Here is a 27,967-nt window from a genome sequence, read left to right as displayed (position 1 = left end):
TTAATATTGAGCATGTGCACCGTGATTAGAATTCCACGGAGTACGTGGGCGATTATTGGTGCAATCAATAGCGCTACGGATATCGAATTAATATCAAATAAGCTAATCATAATCAAAATGAACTCAACGCTTACTACTCAATATGCTATGTTTATAATTTATCTAATTATATAAATATTGTGCGGTTATTTATCTAATTATGTAAAGAATTTTTTACCTACATTTACTTATTTAATCGTTGCCGTAATTATAATAATATATATGCATTGGTGCTTATAGATTGTACATATTGTATAATTAAAAAGTGTATTGTATATAACAGTACGTCATATTTTTTATATGTCATACTGTTAGTGGCATATTTTCATAAAAAAAATGTTAAAAAAATTACTTATTTTCAGGTGGCGTCTCATTCTGTGGCCCTAACCACCGGTAGTTTGTGCCCTGTCCCGCTGACGGCGGCACCCTATGTTAAGGTTTTGATAGTATTTTAATTATTAATACAATTTTCTTTCTAGTTTACCTACAAAAATATCAATAATTTACATTAAATAGAAGACATTATAATAAATAATAATTAAATACATTTGTAACGTACGTGATTTTCATAAAAAACCTATTATACAGGGTAGAAGCAGTCAATAAAACTGTAATAGTTATTTACAGTACATATGGTGCTACTTTCTCGTTTATCGTACAACGCTTTGCAGTACATATGGCCCTTTAAACTTTCGACATATGCACGAAAAGTGCTCTTAACGCACTAGTGCGAGAAAGTAGCACCATATGTAGTGTAAAAACTTTTTCATTTCTCATGCTCTGAAAGAGGGTCGTTGTTGTTCTAAAAGGTGTGCAGAAAATGATATGTGTCTGCACTAGAGCATTTTACGTTCGAAGTACGATTTTTTTAACTTTTTTACGATAAGCAATTAAAATTTGAGTTCAAATGGATTTATTATACAATTTTCATTCTGATATTTGACTCTCCATTCCATAAATAACGATACTTTTGCCTAAATTGTTAATTGAAAGTACCCTCAAGAAATACTATAAAAATTTATACTTAGTCATGTTTTAAAAAAAACACATTCGTTTTACTTTCCTCGTATTCGAAATGAAAAGTAGAGTGTTTAACTCGGGTGAAAGGCATCATTTCAGCCTCGAACTATTGGCGCTCTCACTGCGTTCGAGCACCAAAATACCTCGGCAGAAATGGGTGCCTTTCATCCCTTGGTTAACAATCTACTATTGCTTGGGAAGTTCTCCTAGCTTCGAGACAGCATACTCGTAGGCGCGCTACGTGCTACGACGTGTGGTCTACGGCGTAGCACTCACTGCACTTGTACCGATGTATGAAACTTTCCTATGTATTCTCCAACAGTGAAAAAGCCAAGAAGATCAGGCATTCGAGCAATCAGTTATCATTATCATATAAAGACACAGCTTTCGGGACCCTTGTTTGGCTTTTTAAAAAGAATTTTACTTGTATAATGAGCACCTAGATTTTGTACCATTACGTACGAGTACCTACATTCGGTATAATTAAATATACAATCAGAACTCAGATCGTCGTGTTAACACTTAAACTGTCAATTTTGCATATTTAATTGTTTTTCTTGTAAATGTACAATAGTGTCATTAGCCCCCTGCATGAAGTTTATATTTGAACGAAATGTTGTTAAAAATGCATTTCCGTTATTAAATTATCATTCAATTGCTTAAAATAATAAATAACAAGTACAAAAATTTGCCCGCGAAAAGCTAGTTCGGAGGAATCACTGAATCCTGAGTCACAGGCTTTGTCCTAGTTCAGGAAACAGAGGCTCAATCCAAATGAAACTGTTACAAACCTAATATAAGTTTTATTTTGTAATTTAGTAAGGGTTACATAATGTATTCGGTTTCAAGTAAATAAAGATTTGTGAAATAAAACTATGAAAACGGATTATATCGCGTATATAATCCGTTTTCATAGTTTTATTTCATGAGTAACTATCGCGGTAACCGAAGACAATATTAAATAAAGATTTATTTAATTATTAGTGAGCGAAACGCACGAAACGTCACGTGACGTCACGCGTTCGACAGATTAATTCACATAAATGTCATTAGTAGCAGACGTCAGTTCGACCGTCCAACGTGTGACGTCATCACGCTCTGTCGAATTGGCGCCAAAAATTATGAGCGTTACAACCGCTCACAATTTTTTAACATTTTAAATATTTTTTAATAGAATAATGTAAAAGTTTACAAAAGTATTTTTAGTTTTTCACGTCTGTCCAAACGATATAAATTATGATTACAAAAAAAAACATGCATGGAGCTAATTATGTTTCATGATTACTACGTAGGGGCTGCCCACCGTTGACCGCAGAGCAGATTCATGTTCAATGAGACATGATGTGAACGGTTCCCTTGGGTCTCCTCCGGCAATGAATGCAGTACTTTACATTTAATTACATCCACTTCATTGCATGCAGTTTAAGGAGAATTTTAATACCAACTAAATAAAACTAAACCAACGATTTAACAAAAAAAAGTGTGTGCGTGTAATCTTTACGCGCGATTGAAGTAAAAGTTATTTGACAATGACGTTTATCGCTATGTTGGCACATTGACGTGTGTCCTATTGTGCGTGTGTCACTACTGAGCGTTACTTCCGTCAGAAAAAAAATCTGAGACCCTCTTAGTCGCGCCTAAAGAAAATTTTACTTCAAAAAAACCTCTTACATCCTTCGAGGTTTTTTTGCGTTTAGAAACCACGAATAGGATAACAAAATAGGTTCTTGAATCTTTGTGAGAGAGGATGGATTTTGACATGCCATTTACCTTCATTACGCTTTGAACATGCTTTAGTGAATTGTGAAACTAGACAGCTCGGTTCGAAATGATATTGCGTTAAACGAAATCGCTTTATTTATATTGATTATGCAGAACCAAACGAACAAATATCCGATTAATTTCAATAACAGTAACACTCACAGCTAATTACTAAATTCATTAAATAGCATTTGTAACATATAGGGTAGCAATTTTATTTTCATTCAAATTGGACGCCTTTAAATCATAATATTACAATTGTATATGATTCGTATTTTTTTTCTACGGAATCTTTCACGCTGTAGTTTTCTATACTGAGTTCTTGTTAACATTTGTAGTTGCGAAGAGCTGTATAATCCTACATGTATAGGTATATTAAATTAATTAACAACTTTGCAGAAGTCAGACGCTTTCTGCATGTAACGGCCGGCATCGCTAATTACGTTTTAGAAGATGGTTTTCGCTATGTATTTGTAATTTGCTTGAAGATAATACGGGCACACAATGAGGGCTATCGTTTTTTTGCTCACCAGTTGGCGCCTCTGTTGATGGTGGACCAAAAGACTAAAGAACAGTTGTCAGTCACTGAAGTGACAAGTGACATTTGACATTTCGAACTATTGAAAAGACTACCATCTACAATAGCGCCCCTAGCGGCGAATTCATACGCGTTAGCCCTCATTAAACAGAGGGAGTTATTCAATTTACTTCCATAATTTTTCTTCCTTTGAAAATAAGGAAGTTCTTTAACATATATGCTGGAGGACAAACGAGTCGCTTAACTTCAAACTCAGATAAATCCAACTGTTAGATTTAGCGATTTTGGTATTAAGAAAAGGTAATGGGGTAGATATTTTCTAAGAGGGTAGAGTGGATTTATCCGAATTTGAAGTTAAGCGACTCAAACGAGCATTATTCCTTTTTTACTTTGTTATTTTACTTATTTTGGTTTCTGTTGCATTCGAAACATAAAATATATAATTTTTTCTCCTTATTCATACAACTTAGCAACCTTTTACAAAGTTAAATTTTGTCTGTTTCTAACAAACACAAATGTAAAAATAACGGATATGGGCAAACGATTATCAACGGTTTGTTAGATTTGACAGACGATTATAAATAACGCTATTAGTAATTTATACTTCGAATAAAGACAATAGTACATTATTTTATTACCAAAGAATACAATAATCACTAAGAGATCATTACAGAGGCCGTGAAATGCCATATTGTATATGAGCAAGTTTGTCGGATGATGGGAAGATGAGTTGACTTTTATTTAACAGCAAAATTATCTATCATAAACAATTTTTGTCGTTCTATATTTTATTTTAAAGTTATTCCACGTTACAGTTTACTGGAATTTAAAAAGCAATAAAGTTTAACATAAATATTAGATATATTTGCAAGTTGGAGCATCCGAGCACGCTGAATACTAAATGGCAGGGTGAACTTTATTGACGCGCTACCGGTCTCTATTGGTTCAGGTGAGACTCGCCCGAGAAACTTCTTGTTCAGAACAAATACCTTATTCAATCTGACTACGTAAGTATGTAATGTTTCTGGCTTTGGGATTTTGAGGAAACCTTTTGGGGTTTAACTCATCTTCCATGCTAAGTTACTTAGATACAATAAATCAGAATACCATCAAAGATTATTTCTTAGTAAGGACGACCAATGCATCGTCTTAATTTAAAATTGGCTCTGACGTCCTCAGTATTGACTGATATGAGTAATGAGTATAGGTTTTTATAAACACGTAATAATTACCTTCTAAAAATTAGATGTATTAGTATACTTATTAATTATTATCCGCTTCTAAAGAATAACGTCTGCCAATTTGAAAATTGAGTGTTTTCCACAAATGTTTAATATTATAAAAATCTAAGTAAATAAAATCGTATATGTAGCTTACAGCTATTTTGTTCTCTGAATTCATGTATGTATATGTATGTATTAAATCATAAATATATCGTTTTTTAGTCTTGATGGGCAGTCCAATCATCAGCGATCTCTCATCAGGTTCATAGACATATAAAGCGTGTAAGTATGTGTAATACATATTAGTAACTCACAAAACATATTAATATGCATTGCATTTGCATTAAGCTCGAAATATACCCGGATCAGCTTATGTAAGTATACATATCAGCGTGTATGTATGCCATGACAGTTAGTGATTATTTGTTTACGTCACGAATGCGTAATTCAGAACTGCCGTATTGTGTGCATTTACAAACATTGCCTGACAGCCACACATGTCTTATATGCGAAAGCTACCCTGTATTAATTTTATACCTACTTGACTCGTTTTATTGCCATTTGGATTCTTGATACCAATATAGGAGAACAATTCCAACTTAAACTGATGCTAATTTAATATCTGTCTGTTATCATTCACCCGTGCATATCGCTCATACCTACTTATGTATCTAACGAGCGAGCCAAGCGAAATTCTTACAATAAACTTTGAACACACCTGCCTTTGGGACACGTCCCGGCATTTCGAGGTTCTTTATTTTTAGATGAAGCGCGTTTATGAATAACACGTTTACTATTTTTTCCTTATCACGAGTTTAATTCTCTAAAGGTATCATTATTAAATCAAAAACAAATTCGGAAGCCGCTCCTGGTCCTCAGAAAAAATGTGACAATCACACTAGGTGGGGCAAACAAACAATTGGCATTCGGCGATTGAATTAGGTGAACGACCAGTGCAATTAACGCATTAATTTACCCATATAATACCGATGTGCAACATTGTTTTCCACCGTCACTATAATCCCTGAATCCGATATCTATACCTAACAACTTTTCTCCAGCTTAGGCATGGGAGGGCAATGAGATGGACCGACCAAATCAAAGCCAGTGTGTCGGCCACAGTAAGCGAATTTCATGCTCACGGAAAGCAGCTCTACGGGAGGAATGGCGATGTATCGTTAAACGAGTCGCTCAAAAGATTACATAATGGCCACGACCACTCTGTAAAGAGTGCAACGAAGAAGAAGAAGAAGAGAAGGCATGGGAGTATTCACTCTTCGTGACAAATTGATTATTATTGGATTCCCGAGTTTTACGACTATGTAAGTGGTTCCTACGATTTACAAATATTATGTAGTAAGTAGGAACCTAGTCATTAAAATTTTTGTTTTATAAGTATTGGAGATTTAAGATCGGTCTAATAAATATCCGTTACATAGTCGTTGTCGAAATAATGTTCCTCAACTGCGTTAAGGAAGGAGTAGACACATATGTATCAATTAGAATGTTAGCAGTTTTTAAATCTGGTGAGTACCTAGCAACGATTCATAATTCATTTTTTTATTGCTTTTGTAGGTTTACAATAGGTCTTATAACTAGAAACGGTACGTCCACCACAAACTTTGCCAGGGCACAGTGTTATTAATGTTATGATATCCAAATTGAGTTTCAGCAAAATTCTAATTAATACGATTTTATCATTAATTACGAGATATACTTAGAGGTTATAAAATACCGAACGGATAACGGATTTTTATAAAATGGGCCCCTAGACCTAGGTTGAACTTAAGCTGTTGATGTCCCGATCAAAGTAGGTAGTATATGGTTGTTAGGGTAAAAACGGGACCCTATTACTAAGACTCCGCTGTCCGTCTCTCCGTCTGTCTGTCTCGTCTGTCACCAGGCTGTATCTCATGAACCGTGATAGCTAGACAGTTGAAATTTTCACAGATGATGTATTTCCGTTGCCGCTATAACAACAAATACTAAAAACAGAATAATATAAATATTTAAGTGGGGCTCCCATACAACAAACGTGATTTTTTTTTGCTGTTTTTTTTTCGTAATGGTACGGAACCCTTCGTGCGCGAGTCCGACTCGCACTTGGCCGGTTTTTTTTTCTGTTAACATACATCCTACCGCGTTTAAATAATAGTTGAATTCAAAGATGTATTTACATTATAATTATAACCCATAAAACGTTACAACCCTCGATTAGTTCATTTTTGTTTTGTCCCTTTCTTACAAATACATAAGTCATATTGACAGATTATGACAAACGATTAATAACTAATTGAGGCTTGTAGCGCGTTTATGCATAATGCCATTAGTTATTTATTATGGTTTAGTTAAACAGGCATAAGTGGTTGTGGCTAACTCATTTTTATGAGCATTTTATATGTAGGAACAGACTATCAGAATCACTCATTCACACTTTGAGGCCACTCTATTATATAGCATTTTAATGTACAATAGTTGTTAGATATAATAAAATTCACCGACGTTGATCGTACATCTACAGCTCTGTAATATAATTAACCTATTGCACTCTGTTATCTCAGTGAAGTTTATGGAATAAACGACTGTTGAACACTTACATTTTATTAAAGGGACATATCTATACATATATTTTGATCAGTCGGCATTAAACAAGAAATTGCTGGCAACGAATGTGGCTAAGTATGTATATGGTAACATATATTCTTATTACTGTGGTAACAGAGGTTTGTATTTTGCCTATTTGGCAGTTACATACTTGATGCTGCCTGTAAATTAAAAAATTGAAACCATGGAAAGAGGCAGTTAAGGTTCGGGGATATACCTAATATCAAAATGAATAGAGCTTTGCGCAAGTTTTATATTGATTACTGTTTTAATAACAGCGGAAATAACTTGGATTTACTCCGGTCGCTTTGAGATAACCGAGTTTAACGGTCAGCCCACACTAGCGTCTCCCGACCGTCGGCGTCTAGTCAACTCGGCTCGACGCAACGTTGGCGCAACTGCGCAGCGACGCCATTTTCCATAGCGCTAACTAGACGCCGACGCTCAAAGGACGCTAGTGTGGGGGTGATCTTTAATAAGTCTGGTAAATGAAGTGTGGTCGGTGACCGTACCTGCGGACGCCGCCGTGGCCGGGCTGCGCGGTGGAGTGCGGCACGCCCGGCGGTACCTGCGCGCCGCCCTGCACACCACCTTGCGCGCTGCCCTGCGGCGCGCACACACAACACCCTGCGCTCACAAAAAATATCGCTTACTTTTGGTCAACTGACAGTCTGACTTATGAGCTACGCACAGAATAGCGCACACAACATCCAATGCTCACAAAATAATGGTAGCCATTAGGTATTTTTAATGTAGCGTTAAATTACAGGACACACAACACCCTACGCTCGTAAAAATGTTTAAGCCTAGTTCCACCAACGACAATTTGCGGACTGATCCACATCGATACGCAATGAACTGTGAAACTTCCTATATGAAATTTAGCGAAGCTTTTAACGGTGACAGGTGGTTTGGCGCAACCGACCCTCAGTAATGTTTAACTGATCACTATTGCTTGTCCTGGTAGCAAGCAGTACCTTACCTAGTACAAACTATTTCCCGTGGCTGGAAAATTAACAGACAATTTATATGGCACCCGTATTAGATAAAAGTTTTTGTATAAGTAAGTGCATCTGCTAATTTGGGGCGCGTACACACACAAGACACACGATATTAAAAAAAACGGACAAGTGCGAGTCTGACTCGCCCACCGAGGGTTCCGTACTTTTTAGTATTTGTTGTTGTAGCGGCAACAGAAATACATCATCTGTGAAAATTTCAACTGTCTAGCTATCACGGTTCAAGAGATACAGCCTGGTGACAGACAGACGGACAGACGGACAGCGGAGTCTTAGTAATAGGGTCCCGTTTTTACCCTTTGGGTAAGGAACCCTAAAAAGTTTCATGTCTTATTGAAATGACTTTTGCATACTACGGCTTTCCGTACATTGAGCGAATAAACAAAATACTGCATTATAAAAGTTACAAGTTATCTTAAGTTCAGTGTGGTCGCTACTATGAGATTAGAACACAAAATTAAATCTAATGAATCAAACAGTCATGGTCTTGTGCGTACCTAAAAAATATCTACTATATGTACCTAACAGAACTGCAAAAAATACTTGTGTATATAATAACCTACGTTAAAAATTACACGCCACACATTTAAAAATAACATTCCTTTGCGGGGTCTAACATAAATAACAGAGCCCTGTGTTCGTAATAGGAAGTTATTTTTATCATCAGGCCATCAATGTTCCATCAGCGCCTTTACGTATTATAAAAATAATACGGTAACGTTGGGGCTGTTTTGCATATAAAGTACTGGCGACTCATCCAACGTAGCTTGGATTAAATTAGCAACATAAAATAAATCTATTGTTCATGTCACTGGGTGTAAAACTATTTCTGTTAGTGCGATTCGTGGGATATGTTCAGAACTCTAAGTTTCTGAACGTAATGCCAAACTTTTTCAATAAAAATAGCAAACAACAAATAAGAAAAAAAAAGATGATAGTTATTGAAGAGTTATCCGCATTTATAACTATTTGTCACATAGAAGTTGTTGATAGAGTATCATGATTTCATGAATCGACTAAATATAAATATTTAACTTCGTTAGTTTCATTTAATTTATTTAAAAAGTATTTTTAGCGTCATAGTCGTCGTAAAAGCATGGGTTGGGTCGTATGTAAGCAATTTTTTCCTCCAGGCGCCTGACGTCAATTTTCCTTGTTTCGCTTTCCCGCCTATTATTATATTGTTGTATGAAGAAATAAAGGGAAATTAGGACAAGGCTCGCCGCACAATGACTGGCTTTGTAAGGTGTGCTGCTCCTGATACTTCTGCGAACAATGCGGCTGGCCATGCTACTATCTATTGTTTTCATTTTAGTCTCAATAGAGCACGCCTGTCTCCTTTATAAAGGAATCAACACTTCGTTTTCACGAAATGAGTAAATTTGAATGAACAATTTTATGCGATTTTATGGATACTTTATTAAGACATGTTAGGGGGTTTTATCATTCGAAATAAAATATTTAAAATTCTATTTCCAGTCTGTGAAGTTGGGTATATAAACGTAATACAAAGAAAATTAAATGACAATTTATCTCTAGTGTTAAAAACTGGATACCATAATAAAATTACCATCAGTAGTCTAACGTGGAAAATCCAAGATGTCCAGATTTTAAAAATATGATATTAATTTGATATCAGCCACTATAGTATCTGCAAACCAAACTTACGACCGGGGTCGTAAAACTATTCATCCACACTTGCCTGATCGTGGCAAGACTGAGACAGATAATGATATGACCGCGGTCCTCACTCTGGTTTTCGGCTACTATAGTAAAGGGGCCCACTGATTTTCAGTCCGCCAGACGATATTGACTTGGGCTCTATTGCACTAGGGCAATTAGAGCGGTAGAACTGTGTATGGTAGCCTGGGGTAAATCCAGGACCCTTCCGCATCACACGAGACGGTTTTGCTACGCTGGAATACTCCTAAAGAGTTTTCGCTCCAGCGCAGATCGGTTGAGCGGTCTCAACCTGATCTGAGGGTGTATAGGGCATCGAGCTAATGGGAGTTTTGTCGCTGGTTCGCTACAACCTAGCCTAGCCGAGAAGACTCCAGCAAGAAACTCAGCTAGGCCCGACGACTGTCGGAGTGATACGATATCAGCCTGTCAGTTAGAACAAAAAGTTGTCAGTTCCGAACAGCTGACAGGCTGATATCGTCCGGCGGACTGATAATCAGTGGGCCCCTTTAGATTCGAGAGGGACGTAATAATATTTTGAACCCAAAAGATATTATATTTCAAAATCTGAACATGTCTCTTAATTCGTTTGAAACGAGCAAGAGAAAAGACGCATGTAAAGCTGTAAAGCCGGACGCTCGCCGGCCGTGGCAAATAAAGGCGTTCTCTGTGGACTGGACTGGACAGCGCTAGTATATCGCACTAAATTACTGCCACCACTAACGGTTTAATACTTTTGATTTAAAAATATTTCAAGCTTGTATAATTTGTCACAGGCTTCATCAACCTCTAACCAATCATCAATGCCTAACGAAGAACTATAAAAAGGGACCTTCAAACAGACCAAAGTAGATACCCCTCCGTATTGTGTTATAGACCTTAAGATCACGTGCTGAGATTCTAGATTAGACTACTGTTGTGTACAGTGACGGCCTTTATCCTCCTGGAGAATTTAGTGGGCTTTAGTTTTTTGTACAAGCATTGTACCTAACTTCCTCGAAAATAGAGCCATAACTTAACTTCTAGTTTTTTGTTTTCGCTCTCTTGTTTGTTTAGCATGCCGTTTTTGTCCGCCTAACTATATTAAATTTATTACGTTTGCAAGATGGCAAAATTGTAATTAACCTAACACGTATGTGAAATTAGGTTTGCCATCTCATTAGTCATAGTCATTACGCGTAACATGAAACCTGCCTGAGACCTAAGCAATCCTAGGCCTTTGCTTAGTTATTATTTAGTTTAAAAACAAATTGGTCCAGTTAGTGTAAGTAGTTAGTTATCTGCAGAAATGCAAATAACGAGACCCACAGACGCGCTTGCAATTTTGCAGAAGAGTTACATTCCAAAGATGTTCCCTTAAAATTCTTCGTTAAAAGTTCTTTATAACAATCTTGTTTTCTAAAAGTCCTTTCGGAGCACTTGTTCATCTGCACGAAATAAGTGGAATTTATTACACACCTTCGGTAAGTGAACACGGTGTGTTGCATTAAGGTACAGTTCGGATTCTAACTACACAAGCATTACCTCAGCAGTATTGCAACGCGACATTACTGCTGCAATAAACTGCCCATACTGGAAGCACCTATCGACAAAATACCAAAAACTATGATCTTCTGGAAAGATTACGCCATATCGTTAACAGAAGATCCGAAAGAAGGACTAAACCAAACAAACCTAAGAATATTTACAGATGGCTCAAAAACAAATGAAGGGACAGGATGTGGTGTCTTCTCGGAGGACCTGAACATACGCATCTCAAAACCCCTGGGTGATCACAACACGGTATTCCAAGCTGAATGTGTAGGAATAATAGAAGCTTGCAATGCCATAACAAGACGACAAGTGAAACACGAAAGCATACTAATACTGTCAGACAGTAAATCAGTACTACAAGCGCTATGCAGCGACAAACTTAGATCAAAGCTCATACTTGAGTGTCATCGGAGCCTCACTGAAGTGAGCAAAGAAGGCAATAAAGTAACAGTACAATGGATAAAGGGGCATAGTGGATCAAGAGGAAACGATGCAGCGGATGAACTGGCCAGAAAAGGTTCAGAAACACCGGCATACGGACCCGAGCCAATTATGCCCCTACCAGTATCTTACATACACAACCAGCTAGAACAACATCACATACAACTGCACAACAAGTACTGGAATGAATTGGAGACATGCAGGCAAACCAAAGAAATTCTACCGGAACTGAACCACAAGCTTACCAAAATATTACTGAAAACACCAAGAAGCCAACTACGTAAAATAGTAGGATTAATAACAGGACATAACACACTAAACAAACACCTACATAATATGGGTAAAACTGACAGCCCCATGTGCAGAGCGTGCATGGAAGAAGAAGAAACGACAAAACATATTCTCCTAGACTGTAAACAGGTAGAAGTATATAGGAGCAAATACCTAGGGAATCCATGCACACTAAAGGAGGCAACTAGCAACCTGAAGACTTTGCTAGGCTTCGTGGAGGAGCTGGGGTGGTTAGAGTAGCGCTACCTCGTTTCACGCAAAATAGGAACATTGGATGTCGATTTGCGGAAAATGCCTAGCAAAACTAACTAACTAACTAACTACTGCTGCCGAATGCATTACTCGAACTCGAACTATTAAGGAAACGTCAAATTTTATATGTATAAATGGTTCGTTACAACGACGTTGCGGGGCAGTAGGTAATATCGGGGTGCAATAAGTACTGCAGCACTAATACTGATGTAGTCTGAATCCGAACGATACCTTATTAAAACTACTTTGGAAGAGTAGCTCTGGAGTAGCTAACTTCTCTTGACGGTAATGAGTATTTATCGATTGAAATTTCAGTAACATTAATTATCATGGATTTTATCTCAACATTTTAGCTCATGTATTTTTACCACTCGCGCGACATGTTTCACGCACTGCTAGAGCTTAAAAAACCGGCCAAGTGCGAGTCGGACTCGCGTTCCGTTCGCGTTACATTACACAATTTAAACAACGTATTATTATGTGAAACGTGAGTGAAATGTCTTTAAAAAACCCGTAGGGGTCCGATTAAAAAACTAAGTAATTAAGTCCGACTCACGCTTGACTGCAATTTCTAATAGATTTTCCTGTAATCTATAGGTACAGATCTATTTTGTGTTGTTTTTTTCAAAATTTTAGAACCAGTAGTTTCGGAGATAAAGGGGGGGGGGGGAATGGTAATGTTTTGCCTATTTTATTGAATAACTTCTAAATTGTTTATCCTAAAATTATATAAAAAAAAATTTGAGATTATCACGAAGAGCTCTTTTATTTGATATGTAACACGATATAGTTAAAAAAAAAATATTATTTAATTTTCTCATTGACCCTCCAAAAGTGGCCCCCATGTTTAAAATTAATTTGTTTACGTTACATGTTCGTCTTTGGGTCACTAACTTACATATGTGTACCAAATTTTAACTTAATTGATCCAGTAGTTTCGGAGAAAATGTGACAGACGGACAGACAGACCGACGCACGAGTGATCCTATAAGGGTTCCGTTTTTTCCTTTTGAGGTACGGAACCCTAAAAATGGAGGATGGAAACAAGTTGCGCGAGAGCGGCGCGAGTCACTAAAAATATGTGAGTTAAACCGTAAAATTAGCTTAATGTTAATTATGACTTACGATAGTTTTATTCAATCTTGGATTTCGTTTGAATATGCACTAGATTTAAAGGAGTAGATTAAATGCGGAGCCAAATTAATCAGCAATGACTAATAAGTACTGCTACTAATTTGCAATTGAGAAGTATTTAAATCGATGTCATGCAGCAGGAGGCGAACCACTAATTAATGCAATGCTAATTGTTTGATTAGTGGGACTATCCACGACCCGTCTGAGAGCTTTAAAATTATTTCCATTATCAATGAAAATGAAACTGCTGACGCTGTAAAAGTCGAAAAGTTAGTATACAGGTCGTAGTAATATAGGCACTTGTAAATGTATTGATCGTTTTATTGGATACGACGCGATTAGTGGAGCGTTGTCTTGTACAAATGTTCTTTTTAAATATTTGCAGGTATCTTTGAGGTCTTTTTTCTGGACAAGGTATCAAAAAACGCTAAGATACTTACTAAATAGCGATAACGATAACAATATCGAACTTCGATACTTTAATCACGTCGCAGTCGAAACGATTGTAACTATTTTAGAGAATAGTTATTTGTTTCACAAGGGGGAAAAGTTGTTGTTTAACCTCTCGTGCTATATTGATACCCGAGCAAGCGAATAATTCGAAAATTTTAATCTTGAGCGTTGCGTCTTGTCTTGAGGGTTTCAACTTTCAAGGCACGGGGGTTAAACAAAGGGTATCATTTAATCGATCTGCAAAATATTCCTATTTTGATGAACAAAAATATACATTTGGTCAGCCAAAATGTAAAATTGGTCAGCCACTTAAGGTTAGCAAGTATTTCTAAACCAGTTCGCAATTAATATCATACTGAGCTGCTCTAAATGGATTTGGTTGGCAAATTATTTATTTTATCGGCAGTAAGCAATCCACCATTAATCAAATTTTGTTAAGCAATCAGTGGCTAAGCGGATTATTTAATTTTGGATTACAATTTAACTGATCCGCAAGAATTGGTTAGCTGAAAAATCAGTTGATCGGCAAATGTCTAACCAACCTTTGGTGATCAGCTGATTTTTTACACAAAAGTTGGCCATCATTTGTTTACATACATACATAACCAATGCAGAATAAATTTGACCGTTTGTGAATTATAGCTGAACAAGAGTATGCTGTATTTTGTATGCTGACTAAATGATTTAATGGCTATTTTTTTGCAGATCCGTTTTAAAAACATCATTTAATTACTTCCCTTAAACTAATTTTGCCACCGTGAAAATACTAACTGTAAAATATCAAACAAAATCAAAGCCAATTAATTGATTCAAAATGAATTCTATTCAATATTTATTATTTAAAATCATTATTTAAAAGTCTATTCTACGAGGAAACATAAAAAAACAACTCTAAATTTGCATTTGATTACTTTGCCTCACATGTGAATAAAATGCAACATTCTTATCAGTTATCAGTTTTTTAACAATCAGTATTTTTGTAGAAATGACTTAAGATCGAATAATTCACGATTTCACTTAATTTTCGTGCTTAACCTGCTTTTGGAACTTATAAGCTTAAAAAATATCGGACTAGATCCAAGTTATTAGCAAAACTGTAATAGTTATTTGTTATACAAGGGTGCAAAGTTGTATTTTACCCGCGAGTGTGGAATTGAAACACGAGCAAGCGAAAGGATTCTATAGTTGAACCACGAGCGAAGCGAGTTCGATAATTACGCCGACACCACCCCAGAACTGATAGTATCATCAAGCTTCGATGAAAAGGCTAGATCATATCTCTCTTATAAATACCCATAGGCACATTTCCACATTTTAGATTTTATAAAAATTGTTGGAGCTGGAGAAAACTCAAATATTTCCATTTACTTCATAACTGAGCGGAGTGATTGCGTTCCAGGTCACAATCACCACAGGTCAATGACAAAATGCATTCTATAATATATTATGTCCACCGCACATAGTCCATTATAGCCGCCCTGTACGACTGTACGTGTACAATGCCGAGATGGTGACTTGTAAAGAATGCCGAGTTATTACAATAAGGTGACCGGGTGTTGTGTGAGCTTTCGCTGCAATCATAATAGAGTAAAGTGGTAGTACTATTCTTACCAACTTATGGAACGTATCATCATTTTGGAACGTATTGATAAAAAAGATTGGGTGATGTGTGAACGGCAGCTTTCATAGTTAAACACAAACAAGCTACTTTCACCTGCGTTTACCCCACTACCAAAGGATACTGATCAATAAAACAACTAACTTGCTTAGGGCCACTTGCACCATCCACTAACTCGGGGTTAACCGGTTAAACCTAGAGTTACCATGATTACTAGTACAATTTGACACTGGGTTAATGGTTTGTGGAATGGTGGAAGTAGCGCTTAGAAATACATTTTTAAAATTATTTGGCTACATGTTCCTTTATTCTCAAATGAAATCACTTTGTTAACTTTTCTATTACCTACCTGGTGTAACGCAAAGGGAATAAACAAGGTTACCGATTGCTGCAAGTGTTGCTAACGTCAGTAGCGCGAAGCGGCTGAATGCCATGTCAGCGGGGCATGCCGCGGGCAGTGTGCGTCATCGCGTCCGCGCGACCATGGCACGCGCACGCCGCGACTTCTTGCCCCTGCCTGTAAAACATAAATCACAGCTACATGCCAATATTCGTAAATCAAGAATAATATCCCGTTCCCGAAACAAATGAACACTGAACAAAACCTGATATTTAATTTTGAAGTACCTATAAATAGTGCTTCTTATAGTTCTTATGCTAAAAAAAATTATTTGTTTCTACATTGTTATTACATAATATTTATGTATGTATTTAAACGCATAAACTTGAGGTAAATGCTGTCTTCAATATTGTCGAACAATATGTTTACATGTAAGTGAATTGTAAATGAAACTTGGCAACATCTAGCGTCCCGAGCGTCCTCTTCTTTAAATGTGTTAATTTACTCATTTAGATAAGAATGTTAGAGAAACTTCCCGCAGTAATCAACAGACCGCCGCCATGTTCAAATAGACAACGCTAAAAAACTTAAACACCAAAAGATAAGTCGTCGCTGCCTGGATGTTGTGTACGAGTTGTGAAATGCAGCCGGATTGTGGGATTGTCAGTTTTGTTTCGTCCCCAATCGCACTGCTGTTGTCGTTATGGCAGCAAGGATGCTTTTATTTGATGAGACAGCCGGGCGAGCGGACCGCAGCGGCTGTCCGTTGGGACAGACAGATTAATTTCGCTTTGTGAGTACTCTCTGTACTTAACTCAATACAAATGCAGATTAATTCGACTTTAAATGTAAGATTTTATGTTAGAGTAATTGACTGCAAAACGGAGTTGATCTACTTTAAAGTGCCGAAGTAACCTCACTAAATACCGGATCTTATAATAGGGTGACTGCTATAGTTATTGGCTCCTCCATAGTAATTGGCCACTCTTAACAATAAGACTTCTATTGCCTTGTTTCTTTCTGCCTTACTATGGCGTGCTCAATAACTATGGAGGGGCCAATAACTACAGCAGTCACACTAATACATTATTCAGCATTACATGTAAATATTTCGGAACACATCCTTATTTATGATATAACTCCGTAATAGATGGATACAGTCTAAGGAAAAAACGTGCCTCGAAAATCCCTAAAATTTGATTCTCGATCAGATGGCGCCACTAGTTTTGGCCTACTCTCGTATAGAGGGTGTTGTCAGTTTCGTTTGTTATTTAACAATTTTAACGCATATCAGTGAAAGAACATGGCTCAAAATCATAAAAATAATTAATGTAAATAAAAAAAACATTTATCCATATTTAAATACATTTTATCGTATTTTTATAAATCTTCATTTTTAGTTTTAAAGTGTTTCGATAGATGGCAGTGAATTTACTGTGGTTACAAAATTTACTATGACAGTACCGCTCTATCTTATTATATCCTCTTTGTTTCTATGGAAACAAACAAATGGTGTGTTACAATATATTTGGCCACCTTGGCCGTCACTAATATCACTATCTATTCGGAGCTGACTGTACAAGCTTTTTGTTTTGGGTCTAGGTTGACCTGTGTAATATAATATTGTCCTTTAATATATTATAATATTCAGGTACCTATTTATTATTTACTTAAAATCTTCACGAGCGATTGAAGTATAACTTCTTTGACGTTTATCGCTATGTTGACACTTTGACGTGTGTATTGTGCGTGTGTCACTCCTGAGCGTTACTTCAGTCAGAAAAAATCTGAGTTACCTAGTCGCGCCTAAAGAAGTTTTACTTCACAAAAATGGTTAAAGTTACTTACAGGCCAATTCGAGGTTTAGTTAATCGATGTTTCCGATAAGATACTGATCTGTCAGTGTCAAAAGTGACATTTTTGGTTAAAGAAATGTGTTTTGACACTGACGTGACTGACGGATCAGTATTATATCGGAAACAGATCGAACAACTAAAACTGTCATTGGCCTGTTAGTGTATTTAATTAAGTCAAGGGCCTGACACTCTTTGATAGAGAAAGATAGTCTTATTGCGATTCCTATAAGAGAGTCTTTGTCACCGACCGGGCATTTTTTTCATGGTCGGGTTATGGCATCATAGCAAGGAGGCGATGGCGAAACACCGAAATGTATAAGAGTGAAAGAGAAAAAGGATTATGCTGCCATACATGAAACTGTCAATACATGAATATGTATTTCTCTTACCCCAGGGCCATAATGCATAATAAACTACTAATATTAATTTCACTTATTAGCAAAGGAGTTCCGCTTGTAATATTAGTTGTAGTTTATTATGCAACACGGCCCTGGTCGCTCGGTTTCATGTCTATAACTACTTGTATATACTTTGTTATGAATTAAGTGTTAGCTCAAATCGGAATTTTTACGAACTCAAATAGCGGGATCTGACCTTTTTGGCTTGCAGGGCGGCACGATCTAATTAAGATCTATTTGATAAGGTCCTGATAACCTAGTCAATGTGGTTTAATCTCATGTTGGACGTGACGGTCAGATTCTAGACACGACGACAAAACAACTTTCTAATTTAATTAAATATCGTGCATTGTAACATTTTGTACCGAAATCAAATCTAAAGCCATTACTAAAACAAACGTCACTAGGTTCAAAGACCGGGAGAATGCGACCGGGATATACCTCCACCAATTGATAACTGCCAGACTCCTGGATTGAGTAATAAGGATATTACAGCAAACTAACTATAAAACTCTCATTAACATGTAATACAATTTTTCGGGGCTAGCTCTCTACTTACACAAACTCACCCGATTTAATAATAAAATTGTTAACAATTTAATGAATACATGTATATAGCTGCCGTAAAGCTATTTATTTTGCAAGTCTTGTTTGACTAAGGAGCGCTAGGTATGTTGCAAGTTAACGGTGCTTAGAAATTTCGCTATACCGGATAAATTTAGCTGCCCTTTGCCGACTTGAAGTTAACAAAGCCTCGAGCGATAACTGAAAACAAGTTCTCTAAGCAGCAGTTTAACCAAAACAACTTTCTCATTAAGATAATTAAATATTTCTGCTTGTTATTCCTTCTACCTATTTATTTACAGGATGCAGGATTTATGATACCTATAAATTTACTTCCATTTTAAGTTTCATCTTTTGTAACAGCTTTGTAAATATGCATATGAGACCCAGGTGACAATTCAATAGAATTGTCGCCTGGGTCTCATATGCATATTTACAAAATGCGCTCGAGTATTTAGCAAGAAGATAGGGTACGTGAGTCACCTAACGGCGCACCAGAGAACGGACCAGCTACATGCTAATAACGCGAATTAAAAATTGCCTACTCCAGAGCACACAGTCGCTGTGGCCGTAATCGGTCAGGAGAGCATCATCATCAATAGAATAATAGTATAATAACAGAGGCAGACCAAAAAAGTGATGACGGGATGACCTCGACGCTTTTTGCAGCGACTGGCGGGAGCATGCCCCAAATCGTGATGAGTGGCGGAAGAAAGGGGTCCTTTGCCCAGCAGTGGGATAGGCTATGAAAAAAAAGTTGTAACATCGAGCTGACGTGATGGTAGAGCCAGGAGGTTATATTGGAACTCTTCAGACTCAGCAAGGTCACTTTTTTCCTTACTGCCCCATTTGGATAGATCATCCTGTATTCGACAGTAACAATTTAAAAACTGTACCTATACTTTTTGTCAGGATCATCAATCACTTTCGAGCCATAAAAGTGAAAGTGAAGTTTGTTGTGAAAGTAATGACTTTGGCATTTAACGCGCCACTCGAGTAATTATCAACAAAAATGTTTAAGCTCAACACTCATCATCATCATTAATTTAAGAGCCTAGCTCTTGTCGGTGGAGCAATTTCCATGTATCTCTTTCCTGAGCCTTTCGTTTGACCGCCTGATACGTCACGACGTTTATCTTTTCCTTTAGTTGGTCCATGTATGTTCTTCTTGGTCTCCCTCTCTTCCGCCTTCCTTCTACTTTCCCTTCCACAATATTTTTTATGAATTCGTCGTGTCGTAACAGGTGCCCAACCATCTTACCTCTTCTGCTCTCAATGATTTGCAACAGGGACCTCTTCTCCTGCACAAGGTTAAGAACTTCCTCGTTAGATTTTCTCTCGGTCCAACTAATCTTCTCCAAGCTCAACACTACCAAGTACATATTATACAAAAACAACCACATAACCACAGAACCACATACAAGTTATTTATATACCTAAGTAATTAACTTGTATGTGGTTCTGTCGGGTCGCTAGTGTATTATAAAACAAAGCATTAAGTATGTATCCAAAACCATTCAAAATATTCACATTGTCGCGAAGTAAGTAAATAAAATTCTATCTCGATTATACGCGTCGAGGGTGCGATTTTGTTCTAAAGATAAGAGTACAACAGGTGGTTCATATTTAATGGTTATTGGAAGGGTGCAGTTCATTTGTTGGATCCGTCGGAGCGCGGCGGTACAGATTCAATATTATAAAAGGTGAAACAGATACGCCATTAACAACTGTGAAATATCCAATTAGCCAATTTGTGTAAGAATGTCCCTATAAAAAATAATAATAATAATATAGGTATATATAGAATGGCATTGTTAATTATGGTAATTGTAATTGTAATTGCGTTAGTTTTTTGTAGGTAAGTATAGTAGTTAGTGTTTTTATTTTATTTCTAGGTTTAACTTTAGTTTTAATTTTGTAATGTTATAATTTAATTTCATTATTTTACATTATGTCCAGTATTTGTATATTGTTATATGTTAGTTTATATATTAATAAATTTTACTAGGAAAATTATGGTATTATTATATATCGATATTAAGTTCGATTCCCGGTGTAGCTACAATATATACTTTATGTATGTATGTATGTACTTTATACCTTATCTTTATCAGGAAATGTTTTTATAATGGCCGATTGCACTGGAAGAAAATGGAAAGAAATGATTGCATAACAGTAACAAATATTTTTCACCTCATCAGCTCGAACAAGTCTACTTTCGTCACTCCCTGTACTGGAGTGACTCTCGACTTTCCTCGAAACAAAGTAGCTTTTTAATTTAGGCCATGAACTGCCGCTTCATACTTCTATTACAAATTCGTTTTTTAGGGTTCCGTACCCAAAGGGTAAAAATGGTACACTATTACTAAGACTCCGCTGTCCGTCTGTCTGTAACCGCTATATCTCACGAAGCGTGATAGCTAGACAGTTGAAATTTTCACAGATCATGTATTTCTGTTGCCGCTATAACAACAAATACTAAAAAGTACGGAACCCTTGGTGCGCGAGTCCGACTCGCACTTGGCCCGTTTTTTTTGTTATGTTTCCGTGTAATTCAAAATACATTTAATAATTCACAAATTTATTTACATACAAGATATATACAGTGGTACTACGTAAACGAAATTAATAACTAGCTTAAATCTAAAATAGGCCCTTGAGGCATTGTACCAAGGATGCTGGCGGCATTTCCCCGCTGTATTGCAATGCTGATACGTTGTGCGAGAAAGCCCTTCGGTCACCAGTTACGTCAACCAGACGCTTCGCGATTTCTGCAAACAACTTATGCGCACTGGGACCCCATGGACCTAGAGTTTCAACTCCAAATGGAACGAAATGATACTCTCTACCGAGGCTCTTATATTTATTACGTTTTAAAATTTCGGCGCTTTCCGCCGCTCCGCCCGCTTTTACATTAGTCCGTTGGAGGTGGGACGGTGCCAGTGTGTCTACGCAGGTAGCATCCCACACCAACATCCATCCCAAGCTCCAAGGAACCAAGGACATCCCATCGGGCCTCTTGCCATCATCTCTGATAATGCCAGTCGGCTCAAGAAGAGCGGGTAAATTGATGGTAGCAAGAGACCGACGGATTATGTCATTAAGCGACGCATGTCTTGAAAAACGGCCGGCACTTTTTTGACAAGATAATCCATGGTGTCCCAGTCGGTCCACGTCCGTGCCACAAGAGCATATGTGTGGCAAATACATTTTAACCTTTAATATGTTCTCACTACTGAGGTGAAAAATTATATGTGCAACACGAGAGCAAAGTTATTTTACACCTCGTGTTTTTGAGTCCCTACGCTCAAGATTCTAACTTAGCACTCGCAAGAAAAACCAACTTTCCTCTCTTGTTGCACAAATAACTATTGATGTTACTACTTATCCAAAAATTGGGACTTGCGATCTGTGTTACACCAACCAACAGGTCGGTTTGTTGCAACGAAATCAGTTGTAAGATATTGATCAAAATTAATTTTTTTATTACTTAAGTTCAGTTATTTTCTGAATAACTCAACGAGTTCGGCTAATTATTTTTCCCCTCACTACCTCGGAAAGTTGTCGTTTATCCTTCAATACAAGCGGGGAAAAACGCGTTTTATCCACTAGTGGGGAAAGTAATTTGACCTTGGATGGAGCGTGTTTAAGTAGCTTGACAGATAACAAAACGTAAAACGCTCATGATAATGGTTCGTTCGATATTAATTATCATTAAATAAATGGTTTGAGAATCTAATAAAAAATACCAAATTTAGCTTTATTTAATGATTTTAAGTCATAAACCTTAAAATTCCATAAAAAACGTTTGTTTTTTTATAATGATGTTAAATATAATTCTGAACGCACAAGTTGAGTCGATGCAATTTCAAAACGCATCGTTGACATTTCATACATCAGAAATGTCAACATTGTCAAAATTTTTTTTTACTTAAAACCTTTTCTCACCGACTCGCGTAAAAATACACAACTTCCAGAGTTTTCTGTTATAATATCGTAAAGAAATGAGTGATACCAGTGATGAAGATGATCTAACGCCTGTGGATGTTGCACTTTCCTCGCTATAGTGAGGTGAAAAGTTTTGTGTTACACACGGGCGCAAATGTATTTTACTTCTCGTGTTTCAATTCTACACTCGCGGGTAAAATACAACTTTGCACCCTTGTATAAAAAATAACTATTTTCAGTGTGGACACAAAATATAGCTATTTATGCAACAAGTGCGGAAAGTGCATGACTTCCAACGAGTGTATAAAGGAATACGAGTCGGAAATCATCTTTTTAACCCTTTACCTACGGGTGTCAACCAGAGTTGCCAGTAAGGCAACACCGCTGCAGTACGGGTGTCAACTATAGTTGATCGACGATATGTTCATGTTCAATATTTTTTTTACTCAAAACGAGACCTTGTGTCTTGGTAATAGCGGTCACATTATGCATTGGGATTAATATAGGTGCAAACAAAAAAATATCATAATGTTTCGGTAGATGGCTCTGACATAAACATATTTTTAAAATTACCGCTTTTTTGCTGTCAACTGGAGTTGACACCCGTACTGCAGAAGCGCAAATAATTGAACTCAATATGGCGGTCCTAGTGTTGTTTTATATTTCATCGACTTGTTGTAGGAGTGAGGCGTGTGGGTGTTTTGAATGTTATTTTTAGTTTTTTGACTTTTCTTTGTCCAAATAGTTACAAAATTGGAATATATTTTTTTTTTTACTAAAAACATAACTTTCTGAGCTTCTATCTCGTACTTACAGAAATATCGACAGTTGTATCGATATGCGCACATCACTATTTTTCGGCAGTAGCAGAGACTTGTTTCTATGCAACATTTTAAGTAATTGAATTTTTGCTGTATTTCAATTATTATCATCATTTAAGTATTTAGTTGTGTTACATATATAATAAACTAATACTTTAAAACTTAATCTTGAGAAATTCGCTAATAGTAACTTAAAATTCTTTAATTTCTTAGTGATTAATATTAAGCGTGAAATAAGAAATACTAGTGAATATAAATGCACCAAGTGATTAGTTTAACTAAACATACTGGGTGTACAAAGTCCCCGTAGGTAAAGGGTTAATACAGTTGCTCAAAAAGTGCTACTTTTCGTGGCTGTTTAGCGTGTGGAAAGTTGGTTTTCGCGAACTAGTGCTTTTTAATTTTCCAATTTTTTTAAATTTTTACTTGTTCCAATTCATGACTACTTATTGATGAGTGTTAATATTAGTTTTCTTTAAACGTGGTAATCAACATAAAAATCTAGTGTTAATGTAAGAATACGAAAAATATGCATATTTCATATTTTATTACTTACCTCTTCATCATTACCTATATAAGAATTATAACACGTATATTTTTTAATGTTGAAAAACCGTTCTTAATAAGTTGTCTGAATGGAACGGAACGCCTGTCAAAGAAGAGGCGTATTTTCTTACTGCAAGAATGTTTTAAGTTTCCAAAGTCAACATTCGATATTATTTTTATAAATATACGATACACAAATAATCGTAAATAACGATATTTAGGTAATAATAGTATAATGTTTTAATATTTACAATTGTTTCTGTCTTATAGAACATGCATTTGAAAAAAAAACTTTCATTGAAGTGGGTTGAATAATAACATAGAGTAACTTATACTAGAGCGGTACATAATGATAACAAAATCTATTATATTTAATCTATCAAACAAAAGCTAGAAAACACCTCTTCATAATGTCAATGTCAATGATGTCACAGAATTAATAAAATATAAGTTTCGGATTCTATTCCTTACTTGTTGCTTTTCTTATTTTTTCGTCGTGCGGATATGTCATTCTTCACTCGTCCCGAGTCTCGGTACTGTGAAGTAATGACATACTTTCCGCACTAGCATCGAAATGTACTATTACGCACGTGTATCATACAATGTTTTACTATGCATTGTGCGAGTAAATAAAAAAACATATCATGGCAAATAAGTTTAATTATTAAAAGGAGTGTTTTAAATCGGCACGAGTTGCGAATTACCTATTCGCACGTGTATCGTACAACGTTTTACAGTACATATGGCCCTTTAAACTTTCGACATATGCACGAAAAGTGCTCTTTTCCGCACTAGTGCGAGAAAGTAGCACCATATGTACTGTAAAAAAAATGAAAACAAAAAGCACTAGTGCGGAAAAGTAGTACTTTCCGCATGATATGGCTCCGTAGGAAACGCACTTTTCGAGCACATGCATTGTAAAAGATGTTAATTATACTCACCAAACTACTTCTAAACTACTAAACCAATGGATCAAAAAAATTGGTAGGTATAAAATTGATCACGTATAGCTGAAAGTGTTGACACTTCACCACTTTAGGCACAGAATAAATAATAGTACCTACCTACCTACTACCGGTACAGAAAGGAAACTTACTACAAAACCGAAGTTTGACAGCGATTCAGGGACGAATCATGTTGACCCTTTTTAATATATGGCACTATCCCTATTTAGGGTTGTCAAAATTCAAGTCATTATCTTATCTGTGGTTGTGCGCGCAAAAGAACGTCGTTATGCCATTTTTTTTTTTTTTTTTTATGGTACGAGTTTAGAGTAATATTAGCTCTATCATATCCATGTGATGACGATACAAGACTTGCGTTCGCCCGGTGCTCTCCTACGCAAGTGTAGTGTTTGCCCACTCCTCAACAGCAAAGTTGTATTCTATGCAAACATTGCAAAATCGTTTCATAAGAAGGGCGGTCGGCGCGCCTTGGTATGTCCGCAACGTCGACCTCCATCGAGACCTAGGCCTACAATCTATAAAAAGTTTCTTCCAGATGGCCTCTCGTAAATACTTCGATAGAGCCCCTCATCATACAAACCCCCTTATCAACCAGACAGTTGACTACACCCCTAGACCTGACTCAAGTTATGCCAACCATAATACCTAATTGCTCGTAGCAACGCTGAGCCGAACGGAGCCGAGAACACCCGAACGCTTCCCTCCATTGCTTAAGGTTAAATCCCGCGCCAGCTTTAATGAATTGACTTGCCTTTAGAAATCGGGAACGTAAACATTCTGCTTGCTATGCTTGTTGCATGCAGTTCTGTAGGTAACCTGCAGCGTAGTGTTATGAAAAGCAAGGATGCGGGTCGCGACCCGACACGGGTCTCTTATACGCAAACAACAAGCGGGATTCTAACATCATCCCGAGAATTTGTTATTACCGATGTAATGTAATTCTCAAGCTGACAGATACGCATTCCACCTTACTCTTATTACTACATACTCCGCTTATAAGGAATAGTGATTAGGAATATTTCGGTATTCTAGGGATTTATTACTTCATATCTTTTAATTTGGTTTATTTGATAGACCGGGCAGAAAGAAGAGAGTAGGTAAGCTCTTAGTGGCGGAGAGGAAAATCTGGCGGACGATTCTGGGGCCTATCAGAGATGAAGATGGAACTTTGAGGCGTAGGAAGAATAGGGAGCTAGAGGAGCTGGTTGCGGTGCCCAATATAATTGGCGAGATCAAAGCCACACGACTCCGCTGGCTTGGTCACCTAGAGAGGATGGGAGAGGATCGTGCTGTGAGGAGAGCGTATGTTGGGGCACCCGGGCGGAAAACGTCCGTCTGGGCGTCCCAGATACCGCTGAAGCGACGAAGCCCTAAAAGACTTGTCCGCCCTCGGAATATCCAACTGGCGTGAAGTTTTTTTTTTTTATGAAATAGGAGGCAAACGAGCAGACGGATCACCTGATGGAAAGCGATTACCGCCGCCCATGGACACCCGCAACACCAGAGGGGTTGTAAGTGCGTTGCCGGCCTTTAAGATGGGAATACGCTCTTTTCTTGAAGGTTTGAAGGTCATATCGGTCCGGAAATACCGCAGGCGACAGTTCATTCCACAGTTTAGCTGTGCGAGGCAGGAAGTTTCTAGAGAAATGCACAGTTGAGGACTGCCAACCATCTAAGTGGTGAGGATGGTAATGTTGTCGCGTAGGGCGATGGCGAAAAGAAGCTGCAGGGATTAATCCGAACAATTCCTAGGAGCACTCCCCGTTATACACGCGATAGAAAATGCAGAGCGACGCCACATCTCTACGAAGCGCCAAGGAGTCAAGCCGTTCCGAAGTACGCTGGCAGTCGACAATTCGAGTCGCTCTTCGCTGGATGCGGTCCAGAGGGAGAAGCTGGTATTGGGGTGCCCCTGCCCATAGATGAGAACAGTATTCCATGTGTGGGCGAACCTGCGCTTTATACAGCTGTAGGCGGTGGGCCGGCGTGAAATACTGTCTCGATCTGTTGAGCACACCGAGCTTTTTTGAGGCTAATTTGGCCTTACCCTCTAAATGGCCGCGGAACTGGACTTCACTCGAAATGTCGACGCCGAGGATTCCGATACTGGCTGCGGCAGTCAGGGGAGTGCTCTCAAAACGAGGTGATACGACAAACTTTAACTTTTTTGCGGTAAACGCGCAAACCTGTGTCTTGGCAGGGTTAAAACGGACTAAGTTTAGTCGACCCCATTCAGAGATTTCTTTTAGGGAAGTCTCAATTTCAGACACAAGTTTGTTCCGGCTCTCGATGACGTTTTCCCGAGAGATATTGGTACGGCCGGTGTAAGAGGCATCACCCGTACTATCATCAGCATAACAATGAATTCCGCTGATTTGCAGCATGTCATTGATATGCAGAAGGAATAGCGTGGGTGATAGCACACAGCCTTGGGGGACACCAGCATTCACAGACATGGAGTCTGAGCATTCGCCGTCAACTACGACCTTTATGCTTCTGTCTGCTAGAAAGCTACTGACCCATACACATAATCTCTCGGGAAGCCCATAAGATGGTAGCTTCGAAAGAAGTGCTTTGTGCCAGACGCGATCGAAGGCCTTCGCTATATCCAAACTAACAGCCAATGCTTCACCCTTTGTCTCGATTGCCTGTGCCCAACGATGTGTCAGGTAGACTAGAAGATCACCAGCCGAGCGGCGCAGAATAGTGTCTCTAGCTCTCTGGTGTCAGAGGCCAAGATCCTTTTAGGTGTCACTGAGCCAGTGAAGTGAGTGAGTAATAGACCGGGAGTAGATAATTATTTCGAATTATTGTTCTTCCTTGGATTTTTTTACGGATAACCTAGGCATTTTAGGCTATAGAAAACTCATGAAGGAACTCTTACAATTCGTACATACTTGCATCCTCAAACCTGCATAGCCTC

The 27,967-nt window shown here is 37.6% G+C and overlaps 1 protein-coding gene across 2 annotated transcripts in view; it reads right to left on the bottom strand.

Annotated features, from left to right (window-relative positions):
• Positions 1–27,967, bottom strand: part of LOC134744249 (uncharacterized) — a 45,377-nt gene that overhangs the window by 7,779 nt on the left and 9,631 nt on the right. For both annotated transcript variants that reach the window (XM_063677996.1, XM_063677998.1), the window contains exons 2-3: positions 15,989–16,123; positions 7,698–7,812 (exon numbers count right to left, since the gene is read on the bottom strand). In XM_063677996.1, the coding sequence (XP_063534066.1) occupies positions 7,698–7,812; positions 15,989–16,040 (167 nt within the window). In that variant the 5' untranslated portion in view covers positions 16,041–16,123. The remainder of the gene's footprint in view (positions 1–7,697; positions 7,813–15,988; positions 16,124–27,967) is intronic.

This window comes from Cydia strobilella, chromosome 9, assembly GCF_947568885.1.
Source record: "Cydia strobilella chromosome 9, ilCydStro3.1, whole genome shotgun sequence".
Classification (NCBI taxonomy): domain Eukaryota; kingdom Metazoa; phylum Arthropoda; class Insecta; order Lepidoptera; family Tortricidae; genus Cydia; species Cydia strobilella.
This window is presented reverse-complemented; position numbering and strand designations above follow the sequence as displayed.